This window comes from Didymosphaeria variabile (assembly GCF_027946475.1).
Source record: "Didymosphaeria variabile strain IMI 356815 chromosome Unknown scaffold_2, whole genome shotgun sequence".
NCBI classification, from domain to species: Eukaryota; Fungi; Ascomycota; class Dothideomycetes; order Pleosporales; family Didymosphaeriaceae; genus Didymosphaeria; species Didymosphaeria variabile.
Genome location: NW_026611621.1, coordinates 4,704,990 through 4,717,476, shown reverse-complemented (window position 1 = coordinate 4,717,476; position 12,487 = coordinate 4,704,990). Strand labels below are relative to the sequence as shown.

The window sequence follows — 12,487 nt, the reverse complement described above, 5'->3', positions numbered from 1 at the left end:
GCCCAAGTTCGGCATGCAGACCCGAACGTCGAAAGTCTATCATTCTGTTAACCAAACCGCGCAAGATCTGGAGTCTGCTAAGTAATACCACACTCTTCAACACAAGTCTAGACCCCCACACCAGCCATAACCACGCTCCCCAACCCCGCCCTCTCCTTCAACATCCCCATAGTAACTTCCCTCCTCCCCAACGTCTTCGTAACAGTTCCATTCGCCGTCCCATTCCCACCCGCATACTCGCTCAGACTCGGCGGCAGATCCTCAATCTTCGTGCCCCAGCTACTTTCGTTCTTTCCCAGCGTAAGCACCAACTCCTTGCCTTCCGTGAAGAAGCTGTGATCTATCCAATTCTTCGTGTAAGGTTCGCCATCTAGAGTAGCAGATTGTATATAGATAGCTTCATAGGTAGGGTCGAAGTTGACGTTGCGTATGGTTGCTGTGTTGCCGGTGAGGGGCGATTTGATGGATATGGAGGGGAAGTAGGGGGGTGTGATGAGGTACACGTTTTGGCCTGGGTTGGGGAAGAGGCCCATCCTGTAAAATATTAGTGATGAATTATGTTTTGGCCTTGGAGGGGGTGGGCTTACATAGACATAGCAACGAACGAACCCATCGCACCAGAGTCATCGTTGCCAGGCAGGCCATCGTTTTGAGGCGAGAAGTACCGCGGGATGTAAAAGTGGGATCGCTTGGCGCTGAGTGCAGGACGACCGGCGTAGTGGTATTGGAACACAGTGAGGAATGACGGCTGATATGTTGTTAGCTTGAGCTCACAAAAATCAAGGTGGATATGCTCGCCTCATTGCCGATGTAAGTGATGTTTTGGTCGTGCAAGTAGTCAAGACGTTTCACGAAACCATCTGGTCCGCCGTACAGTTGGATCAGGGCCGCTTGATCACCAGGTACGTAGCTGCCATCCATTAGCGACAGCCTCGATCACAAATCTGGATGATACGTACAAGCCATACTCCCACAAACTGGACTCAAACGTTTCTTGGCCGGTATTCTGCAACGAGCAGGACTTGCCCGAGTAGTTATCAATAGTCGAGCACCATAACGGATCCTGATCATGCCAGGTACCATTTTGGTATCTACCTTGGAAGAATCCCACGAACCCAGTATCGGTTCCATTGTTGAAGAAGCTGGTCTGGTTTCGATCAAACAAATTCTCCCAATTGCCACTGCTTTCTGTGTACTTCTCCACGTCATCGGTCTTGCCGAGTTTGCTCGCCATCTGCGCGATACAGAAGTCGTTGTACGCATACTCTAGGGTTCGTGATACAGAGCGAGTCATCGTACCAAAGCCTTTGTAATCGAAATCTTCCGTAGGGACGTATCCAAGAGATTTCCAGCTGTCTAGGCCACCACGGCCTTCCACAGACCAGAAGAACGGTTCCACCTCGGCGTCTTTCACAACAGCTTGATAGCCTAAATCCCAGTCAATACCATTAGTGAGGCCCTTGATAAAGCCGTCAGTCAACACAACGTCGGCGTTAGAGCCACCCTGCGTGTATCCTTTACAAAGGCTCATGCGACAGTCCGGGAGCCAGCCTTCATTTTTGTATGTGTCAATGAGTGAACGAATCATCTGAGTTAGTGCATTTGGATCGTTGATGGTCAGGAATGGCAGTTGCGAGCGGAAGCTGTCCCAAAGGCAGTAGAAAGAGTCAAAGTAAGGCTCATCGCTCTGCCACAGGGGATTCTCGCCGGTATAGTTCTGAGGGTTAACCTGTATAGGATCAGTATCGACGACGTCATCACGTGAAGACTGCAAGCTCACCATGGTACGGTATATTCCAGAGTAAAAGTTCGTGACGAACGACGAGTCAACACCCTCCGAGGATACTGTGATCGGCGAAAGTTTCTCTCGCCATGCAGACTCGGCCGCAGTATGAGTGGCTTCGAAATCAAAATCAGGAATTTCCGCCTCGGCGTTGCTGCAAGCCTGTTCACTACTGATGTAGCTCACAGCAATGCGCGCAAGGATTCCATCGGCGGGATTTTCAGAGAAACGGATGAAGCCGCCTCCAGGCAAAGGATAGCCATTAATAGAACGATTGATCTTCAGGTCTTTCACGGTCGCACCTGCCCGAGAATTCACGAAGATACCGTTGTCGCGTATTGAAGCGCCCTTGAAATCGGCGCAAAAGTAAGCAACGTAGGTGCCGGTGCCAAAACTTGGGTTGAAGCGAGAACTTCCAGACATTCGGCCAGTCGTCTCATCTACCTCAATAGTTGCATTGTCTTGGCGCGAATCGCTGAGGTCTGTAAGATCTAATAGAAGTAGTGGACTGTTGTCGCTGGTCGAAGGAAACTGGAAGCGGAAAAGGGAGGTGTGATGCGCAGTAGTCATCTCGGCAGCGACACCACTCTGCAGCTGGATGCCGAAGTATCCTGGAGTGGCCTTGACAGAGTCTGGTTTATATGGAATTTTCCGTGCCTTCTTGGGAAATACGCATCCGTTCACGTCACCGCCGGCGCATGACGCGTAAGGAAAGAAGGCAAAATTGCCGAGTGAAGGGCTGCCACCTGCGCAACCTGAGCTCATTTTCTCGTGAGAGGGCAACTGAACACAATTGTCATACCCGTTCCACTGTCGTGCATCGTACTGAAGCCGGTAACGCTGCCTCCTTCCGTTGTGAAGCCACCCTGATTGCTCTCGGAGTCGACATCAGCGACAGCTTTTGCCATGCCATATGGCAGCGTTGCGCCAGGGAAAACGTTGCCTGCCAGTTCAGCGGGAATCTCGTCCCATGACGGAACTGTTACGGACCTCCATTAGCACTTCCAATTAACTGATCAACATATTTCAGGTTATCAGTGGAATTCTGCCCTCTAGCAAGTTGCGGAACGAGCGACAAGAACGCGAAGACGGCGGTCTTCGGAATGACCATGTTTGGAGGATCGAGAAGTAAAGAACGATCAACTCGAAGTGTCGACGGCACTTGTTCCCATGGCAATGACTCCGGTATTTGAATGCATGATGGACGCGGACACAACATCCTTCGCATGCACTCCTATTCCCATGCTGGCACCATGTGGAAGGTACACCGTCCCATGGTGACATCGCCCCAGGCAGCATATTGCATGTTGCGAGGATATGGGTATGCAGCCAATGAGATCGCATTGATCGGACTTAGTTTGCATGCGGGTGGATGCTCACGCGCGGTCGAAATGAGTACTTATCAACGCCGTGTGGTCGCGAGATCGTCGCTGCACGGCGTTCCTACAGCTTTCTGGGGAACCCTTGTCCGATAGCGGACTGAGCCCGGGTCATCCGACGACCAAGAATGGCAGTCGCATAAGCTTGATTGATCATGCAGGCGCCGCAGAATCCCATGTGAGGGAGCTTTCTCAGACATTGCTCTCTGCTTAATAAGAAATAATGCTGGAAATCATACTGAGGGTCAAAGCAAGCTTTGTGGATGTGAGGAGATAAGCGCCAGGTGCCCCTGGAGCATGCAGTCACTTGCCTAGACAGGCATAGTGCGTTTACATACAGGTACCTTGTACCCCGCCGACTATAGGATACCTTTTTGGTACCCCAATGCCTGCAGTCAGCATCCAAGAAGGATTAGTATTGCTGGTATTTATGGAAGATGGCTCGATTGCTTTAGGTACCGCTTCTCGCTGTGCCTGAAGGGTGTATATCCATCGAGTTCCGTATCAGAAAATATTGATGCCGTCGACACTGCGATGTTCTCTTGCGGGCACTTTCAATCACGTTCTGTTAGGCAACGTTCGTGGTATTAGCTCTGATGTGACTTGCTGGTGTTTTGTTGAGTGGTGATGCTTAAGATGGAACCGTGGTACGTGATGTGGCTGCTTGACGCTGCGATGTTGCTAGCGACAGTGACGTAGAAGGCGTGTCGACATTTTTATGACAGCGCTTCCATTCTCTGCGTTTACCACGACAGACGCATTCGAAACCCCAGACAAATGCAGTGTTGCTTGCATCGTTCAAGTAGGACCGAACTATACAGCTGCGTCTAAGTTTCTGAGCTTTCTGTCCATATCCGAAGTGCTTCATCAATGTCTAGGTACGAGTACAGAAAGTCATAAAATTGGATAGGAAGGGTCGTCGTCGCTTCGTTCGATGGATCATAGGTTGCGACTGCTGTCTTTAGAACCTTCAATAGTCGCTGCGCGTATGGCCAACGTCGTCCGCAAATCTCTAGTTTGATGGGGAAGAACGCGATTTTGTGAGAGGGTTCGATGTTGAATAGCTTCGCGTGGACTGCGACTCTGTTCAGCTATAATCTTGCTATATTGAGAATGTTCGACTTACGGATGCAGAACCTGGCTGCAACGAAAATGCAAGGGATAACGAGCGGACTCATGTTCTCGAGGTCCGTGTCTGCGATTGTTCGCAACACGTTCGTGATGCTATCGCAAGCATCTAGACAGCGTCGCAGAGCGTGCTTCCATGTCCCTGGCGTGCCCCCTACGGGCGGGAAGATCAAGCCTTGATATAAGGATATAGTCGCACTGTAGAAAGGTCAGTAAAGTTCATTGTGCTTGATCAAGCCGCTTACAGGTCCAGTACGCATTGGATAAGCATACTGTTCGGATCGTGTTGGCCTTCGATATCTGGACTAAACGGCAACTGCGTCGCGTCGAATTTGGCTCGCCAGTCCTTCAATCTTTCGTCGACAAGCTGGCAATCTTGACGTCTACGAGCACGTTCGTCGGCGCGCTGCAGATCGTAGGACTGTTGGAGAAAATAATGGACATGGTATATCTCGTTCGTAACGAGCATGACGTAAAGTGAGTATGTTGAAGACATTGCGATATCGTCGAATGGCCAAGCACTGATGACGGCTTCCGGAAAAGCCCACGCAGCGTCGCTACAAGGAAGTAGGCCGTCGTTCTCGGGTTTGGAGATGCTGATATTCCAGGCCGCACCAACAGTGGAGGCTCCATCAAGCACTAATCTGTCATTAGCTTCTTTTTGTAGTGTGATCACGGAAGATAGCATATGCTTGCCTTCAGCCATCCAATATGCCCTTATCTTTTCTTCCCTGTCCACCAATGTATCGGGGATTGGCAGCATACGCGGAGGCAATGTAGAGACGCGGTTGAAGTTGCTGCAGTGGTACGCTACGAGGTCTCTCAGGCCAAGCTGAATTGCCATGCTAGTGTGCAGTCAGTAAGAGGTGCAGACCCACAGGTAGACCACCACATCGCCATCTTTGACATACCGCTTTACCAGAGCTACTAAATTCCAGTGTTCCTTCAATCGCCCAGCACCATACTCTAAAATACAAAGGATCAGGATCGCTTGTAACGGTCGTAATGAGAGATTATCTATGGCTTCCATGACAACTTGGTTGCGAAGATCATCAGAAATTCGACGGCATTGCTCCCAGGATGGTGCATCGAATCGGTGGTTCTTATGTATTGTGACTGCAATTATAGCTTTCAATATGGGAAGGTAGGGCGTGTCTCTAACATCAGCCGACGCCTGCAGTGCCTCGAGCAACGAAGGCTGATGCAGAACAGGGAACCACGGATGATACATTTCTAAAGACCCATTGTCATTAGTAGATACCACTGATTACTCGTCGTATTCTTACCAAACCACACAGCACATAGTTCGTCAACGACGTTCGGCGAAAGTGGATCAAAGTGACATGGCGATTCTTCAAAATTCGATGAGCTGTGAGCGACTGAATTTTGGGTTTCCAATATTGATGCAGGGGCAGGACTAGGCTGTAAGCCACCTTGTACTTCAAGAATCGACACATGGGAAGGGCTCAGAAAGGAATTGCCATGGACTGCTGCTGTGGTCGCATGCGCTTGGTATGGTCAGCATCGGACGATGTTGGGAGGGCAGTCCACATACGACAGCGATCAGCCTTCAACAGTTGTACCTCCTTCTCGAGCCGATCTAGAAGGATGGTTAGACCTCAGTGTAATCAAATTATGTAAGTCCACATTACTTAGCCTCTCCTCCAGTGCGGAAACGTAGCCAGCTCTCAGACCTGGTCTGGACTTATCTTTGACTACAATACAGTTACGTCAGCTGCTTAGTTTAGTGTCTACCTTGCTGTGACGGTATGCCTACCGTATTGGCAGTCCACGCCCGCTTTGGTACAGCTATCGCATTTGGGAAGCTGGCGATTACATCGCGTCTTCCTCTGACGACATAGCTTGCACCTGGATGGTGAGCCTCATGTATTCAATTCAGCCCGAGAACTTACACTGTCTTGTTCATCCTACTGGCATATAAGAATGTATTTCAGTGAACGCCCAACTTCTTTCGATGCCTTTGACATGGCTCAACGCATAAGCGTGACGTCGTGGTAGGAATGACAGGAGTAACCGAGGTAGGCTAGCGTTGTATCGGGCCATGTCACACCGAGAGGGCATGTACGCTTGATTTGCTTACATAGGAACACTCGCTCAACCTGCCCCAAATGTACTTTGTGCATATAACTCATAATGAGCTTATTATGGTGTGGGCATCAAGACTTATCTGCTGTGCTGTAAAAGATCAACCGCATTAGCAGAGCGGGTGCTGTTTGATCGGAACATGTTCCGATCGAATTCCGAGTTGGAAGGCAACTTGACCGAGACCGATGAGGAAGGTCTACCGAGCTACCTTCACGAGAACCCCGCAACCTGCCATCGTCATACAACCATAGACGCGTCTACAAAGCTGTAACCAATGGAATTGGACAGCGAAGTGCCCGAACCGCTCTGTCATTGGGAGAATAAACGGGCCATGTCACTCCGAATGTTGACTTCTACACGGCTTGGGGCCCCACGGGGATCCTCAACAGAGCGGAGAGCTTGCCCTAAAGGATCTCGGTAGTATTTCTCTTTGAATATATAAAGTTTCATGTCTTGCAACAGCTCAAGATACTGCGTATTTTTCAACAGAGAAAATGCTCGCTCAACATCCCCACGACGTCACTCTTCCCACCTTCACCAAGCACGACATCAAAGTCCAAGCCCCCGAGCGCCGCGAAGCACGCAGCATTGCCCAAGGCTGGCTGGACAAGTTTTCATCTCTTCTGTCCAGCAATGACCCCGCCAAACTTCCAACTCTGTTCCATGATGACAGCTGGTGGCGCGACTTCCTCGTGCTGACCTGGGATCTCCGCACAATCCGCTCTCTGTCTAATATCACATCTTTCCTCAACACCAACCTTCCCAACACCCACTTTTCTTCGTTTCGTTTAGAAGAAGCCCCGCATCCTTTTGCTCCTCATTATGAGACTCCACTTGAAGGTCTGGAATGGGTAGTTTCACTTTTCCACTTCGAGACCAAGGTTGGAAGAGGAAAGGGCGTGCTGCGTCTCGCACAGGGAGACGATGGCATCTGGAAAGCACATTTCCTGAGCACAACGCTATTGGAGCTCAAAGGATACGAAGAGTTGGCTGGCACGAGGAGAAAACACGGAGGCAACAATGCATTGGATGGGACATCAGGAGGGATGAAGGGTGGACTGAACTGGCAGGAGAAACGAGATAGCGAGAAAGAATTCCTGGATGCGGAGCCAGACGTCTTCGTTGTAGGTGCTGGTCAATCCGGGCTCAATGTTGCCGCTCGCTTGCAAGCGCTCAACATGTCCGTTCTTGTCGTCGATAAGAACGAGCGCGTGGGAGACAACTGGCGACATCGGTACCGGACTCTTGTCACACATGGTACATTTTCTCCCCCCTTTTCCTTTCTCACTCAGACTAACGCCGATCCCAGACCCGGTTCAATACACACACATGGCCTACTTGGACTTTCCCTCTAGCTGGCCGCTCTTCACTCCCAAAGACAAGCTCGCAGACTGGTTCGAGATCTACGCCTCTGCCCTCGAACTCAACGTCTGGACCTCGACCACCATCTCTGCCGCCTCCTACTCTGACTCCGACCAGAAATGGACCGTGACTGTCAAACGAAACGACGGCACGGAGAGAACACTGCACCCCTCGCACGTAGTCTTCTGCACAGGCCACTCCGGCGTCCCTCTCGTACCCTCGTTCCCAGGCCAGGACACGTTCAAAGGGACGGTATATCACGCCTCGCAGCACAAAGACGCTTCAAAACATTCAGATAAGTTGGCGGGCAAGAAAGTCATCGTCGTCGGCACAGGTACCCTTCCTCTTCCCCAAAAATTCTGCAGATTGGTGAATGTTAATGAACGAAAGGCAACTCCGGCCACGACATCGCCCAAAACTACCACCTCTCCGGCGCCCACTCCGTAACCATGCTCCAACGCCGCGGCACCTACGTCATCCAAGCCTCGAAAGGGCTTTTCATGCTGCACAAAGGCATGTACGAAGAGGGTGGCCCGCCGCTTGAAGACGCAGATGTATTTGGGAACTCTTTGCCTAACGCTGTGCAATTTGGTTTGTCTCCCCCTCGCTCCCTTCAACATCATATTGAGGGATACATACTAACGACGGTGGTGCCAGCGTTGAATGTTGATTTGACCAACCGCATCAAAGAAGTCGAGAAAGAAAATTTAGATGGTCTGGCTAAAGCAGGCTTTAATGTTGACTTCGGGCACGATGGCAGCGGTATATATCGCAAGTATATCACCCGCGGCGGCGGCTACTACATCGACGTCGGCGCCTCGCAGCTCATCATCGACAACAAAATCAAAGTCGTCCAATCCCCCAACGGTATCAAAGGCTTCGAACAAGACGGGCTCGTCCTAGCAGACGGACGGAAGCTAGACGCCGATATAGTAGTCCTGGCAACTGGCTACGCTAACATGCGCACCAGCGTCGAGGCGGCGTTTGGCAAAGCGGAAGCAGAGCGCTGCAAGGATGTTTGGGATCTAGATGAGGAAGGTGAGATTAATGCTATGTGGCGGCCTACGGGGCACCCAGGGCTGTGGTTTCTCGGGGGGAACCTCGCGCTGTGCAGGATCATGAGTCGGTATCTTGCGATGCAGATCAAGGCGCGGAGTGTGGGGTTGGGTAAGGCGTAGATGGGGAAACGGGTCAGAGCGGATGAATGATTCGAGGCACATGTGAATTACTATGATGTTACGCAGTATGGTATGCCAAGGGCTAGAAGTTGGGTATGTTCTGCCCATGTATCGCCAATGCTAGGCACACATGGCCATCACAAAGATCATGCACCTCTCCTAGCGTTGGTGCTCATGAGCGTAATCTTCTTTGCCTTCTTCTTCTTTCCTCCCGCCTGTTTCTTAGGCGCCTCGCTGTCCTCTACACTCAGAACTTGCGCTTGTGCAACCATAGCGTCCTCTTCATTTAGCAGATCTTTCTCCCAACCCTGCAACCAGCCATCGTCCTGCGCGTTATGTTCCAAAGGCGCCATGATAGGGGATGTTGCGGCGATAGCCGCCGTACCCCAAACAGTGCGAGATGTAGACGGGCTCGTTGAAGGCGAGGCCAGCGAGGCAAAGCCCTGTCCTCCTCTTCTTGGTGGCCACGGAGGCGATGTTGAAGCACTCTCCTCGCCCGCTTGTCCCACTGTTTCGACAGGTATACTTCCCGAAGCAAGTGGCTGGAAGTCTTCCGCCGAGAACCGTTCTGATATGCTATTCCTCTTCCGCCGCGCCGCCGCAAACTCTGCGTATTCGGCTTTCTCTGCCCTCAGCCGAGCCTTCTCTTCCTTGCTCTCCTTGTCGTAGTGCCTCTTCCTCCTCTTTTCGATTTCCGGTTTGAACTTTTCCAATATTTCGGGTGCCACCGTATCTGTCCAATCACATTCCAAGAAACACACTTCACAGCCGTACGGAAGGTGGGCGAGGTATTTAGTGCGCTTGCGCAGATCGTCGTCGATGACGTGACCAGTAGACACGCGCTCGACTCGTGGTAAGATAGTCGAAGGAAAGGTTGCAAAGTCTCCAAATGCGGATTTTAGTATGCGAATGTCTAACGGCGAGAGGTAATAATGTAACAGTGCTTGGTAAAAGAAATATTCCGATGGCGTATGCTGGGTGTCATGTTGTTGGCGATTGCGTATTTCAGCTAGGGTAGATCCAAGGCCATGACTTGTTTTAGATGAGTGCGATGACATCGACAATCTTCTTGAGTTTGCATCTGCCCCGTTGACGAGCTGATCGCCAGTAGCCGTATCTGGGACAGGGATATGGGCCTGTGAAGGTAGGCTTTGGCCTGATTTAGCAGCGTTTTGGAGAGAGTACATGGTAGGCGTGTCTTCGTCAACCTCGTGGAATACGATAGGTGCCTTCTTCGGCTTCGGTTCAGACGGCTTGGCCGGCTCTTGGGGCGGATTACCCACACCCTTGACCTTCTCTTTCGATTCTTGGATAGAGCGTATCGCCTTCCTCATCCACTCAATGTTGTCCTCCCCAAACATGAGCTCGTCTTCCTTCTCTTGCTGCTTGAGTTGATGGACCTCAGCGTCGAATTGCTCGAGCATATAGTCCTCGCCACCCCTCATCATGCGGGCGTAGTCCATCACTTCGGCGGCATGGTACCAAGGGATATCCGTCTCTTTGCCCAAAGCATCAGCTCCGTCGCGAGGCATTGCCAGCGTGCTGCCTGCTGACCTCATGACTAGCCGCAGGACAACGTCTCCACCCTCTCGGGGCGGCAGGCCTTCCTGGCCCATGTACCAGCGCACAGGTCTCGTCTCCGAGATATAGATACTGTCCCAGCATAATGGACACTTCTTCGAGCGTGCCCTCTTCTCCGAAACCCCCTTGCCTTCGTCTTCTGAATGCATGTAGCGGATCAAGCAGGGTAAGCAGAATATGTGGCCACATTTTGCCATCCTCGGAGCTACAGGAGTTCCCAGGCATATCGGGCAGGACGCATCCTGCGACTGCGAAGACGCCAATATCTGCAGGACGTTGTTCCAGTCAAGATGGATATCGGCGTCGACGCTCTGAGCGCGGTAGTCGCCGCGTGGATCGACAATGAAGCGATAGTTGGCATGCACATACCTGACCCGCATTAACGTCTCACTCTCTTGTTAAGGGTAATTATAAGAGGAAGGTGCGGCTCACCTCGCCTTGTCGGTGGCGTGATAGCCAGACCCTAGACCCCAGGTCGGATTCCTCCGGTAACCCCTGCCGTGGCCGTTTGAATGATGGTTCTGCGGGCGAGGTGGGAGGCTGAAGTTCATGAGGTGGGTGATGTTGGTCTGCCCTTTGCGACTGTTGAACGGGCGCATGTTGAGCTGCCCGGAGTTAGCATTGTATCCGTACAGGCTGTCTCGAGCTGCTGAGGCACTCACCGACTCTGCAATGGCATCGTCGTCAACCCTGGCGAAGCGTTTTGAGGTCTTGTGCTGCTTGCGACCCTGCTGGGCGCTGCGGGGCGTAGGACTTGCGCGGGAAGCTGCCCCCGCGCCGAAGCTGCTGCCGCTGCGTCGCTGGCCGTAGCCGTCGCCAGTCGCGGCTGAGCCCGGCTGCGTCTGCGCTGGCGAGAGCTGGCCAGAGGGCGCTGAAGCCTTGGACGAGGTCGGGATTGCGGGCGGGTTCGACGACATGGTCCCACCAGTGCGGGCGGCGACGATGACGATGGCTGCAGGGCTCTACCGTGCTAGAGCTAACACCGTCGGAGGAGGGGTCGAGGTGTGATGCAGCGAGAGAGGAGGCAAAGGAAAGGGAAACGCGGCGAGCAGAGGTGGAAGACTGTTGTAATTGCTGGTGTTTGGGTCCCCCAGAGGGATGGACTTGGAGAGAGGACGGAGTCACAGTGGCTAGCAACGAGATGACATGGGCGATTCGCCATCAGTCACGTGGGCGCATGACTGGAGCGGGCCGCTCTGGTGTTTCGTGTGGTATTCTGCTTCCGGCCGAGCAAGACTCCGCGTCTGCACGTCGAGCGCCCCTCTGAAGCCTCGCTCCCCAGACATTCGACGCCCTGTCGGCCTGCCTGCGCTTGTTGCACACGGTTGTTCGACTGCGGCACCCACGCTAGGCGCCACACCCCGGCTCGTTTGCTCCACGCACAGGCCGCCGCGAGCTGCTTTGCAAGAGACCTTCGAACTCCTTCCATCAGTCGGTCAGGCACGACAACACCCGGCCACCTCGCCCTTCTCTCCGCTCTCCTCTTCCATCCACGGGCCGGCCGTCTCGCTGCCCGCTATGGACTGCTGAGGCAATGCCCGCGACCGACACGTGCAGCTGTCTCCGACTCACACCTGCCCGCTCTCCGAGCTCGCGCGCATCGGACCCTAGCAAGAATTATTGAGCGCATCACCATAGGCTCCACGCCGCGCCCGCACCCCAAGTCAACGAGTCTCGGGGTACGTATACAGTGTTTCCACGAGCCTTCTCCCCCGTTGCCTCACACGTTGCGCTGCTTGGTCTTTGGCCAGCGCCCAACTGTGAAGGCAACAGCACCGCACCTTCCTCATGATGCCGGGCCACACGATACCGCCTGCCGTACCATTCCATCCGGGAAGGCGGCATGGCGACCATCACCAATACTATCAGCCTCCTCCGCAGGCTCATTCGCCGGTTCACCATAACCCCTACGCCGCATACCCGCATCCTCATTATGCGCCGCACGCATCGCCGTACCCTCCGCAGCCGCA

The 12,487-nt window shown here is 52.9% G+C and overlaps 3 protein-coding genes across 3 annotated transcripts; 1 reads left to right on the top strand and 2 right to left on the bottom strand.

Annotated features, from left to right (window-relative positions):
• Positions 1-107: 107 nt before the first annotated feature.
• N0V89_003266 (uncharacterized protein) lies at positions 108-2,548 on the bottom strand (the record flags this gene model as incomplete). Its single annotated transcript, XM_056212068.1, has 4 exons — positions 108-534; positions 588-748; positions 775-910; positions 960-2,548. The coding sequence occupies 4 exons, from the start codon at positions 2,546-2,548 to the stop codon at positions 108-110; spliced, it is 2,313 nt and encodes a 770-aa protein (XP_056075541.1).
• A 4,342-nt stretch (positions 2,549-6,890) lies between these two features.
• Positions 6,891-8,936, top strand: N0V89_003265 (uncharacterized protein; the record flags this gene model as incomplete). The annotated part of the gene is made up of 3 exons (XM_056212067.1): positions 6,891-7,653; positions 7,706-8,092; positions 8,149-8,936. The coding sequence occupies 3 exons, from the start codon at positions 6,891-6,893 to the stop codon at positions 8,934-8,936; spliced, it is 1,938 nt and encodes a 645-aa protein (XP_056075540.1).
• Positions 8,937-9,082: 146 nt separating this feature from the next.
• Positions 9,083-11,434, bottom strand: N0V89_003264 (uncharacterized protein; the record flags this gene model as incomplete). Its single annotated transcript, XM_056212066.1, has 3 exons — positions 9,083-10,886; positions 10,950-11,122; positions 11,180-11,434. The coding sequence occupies 3 exons, from the start codon at positions 11,432-11,434 to the stop codon at positions 9,083-9,085; spliced, it is 2,232 nt and encodes a 743-aa protein (XP_056075539.1).
• Between the last annotated feature and the right edge of the window lie 1,053 nt (positions 11,435-12,487).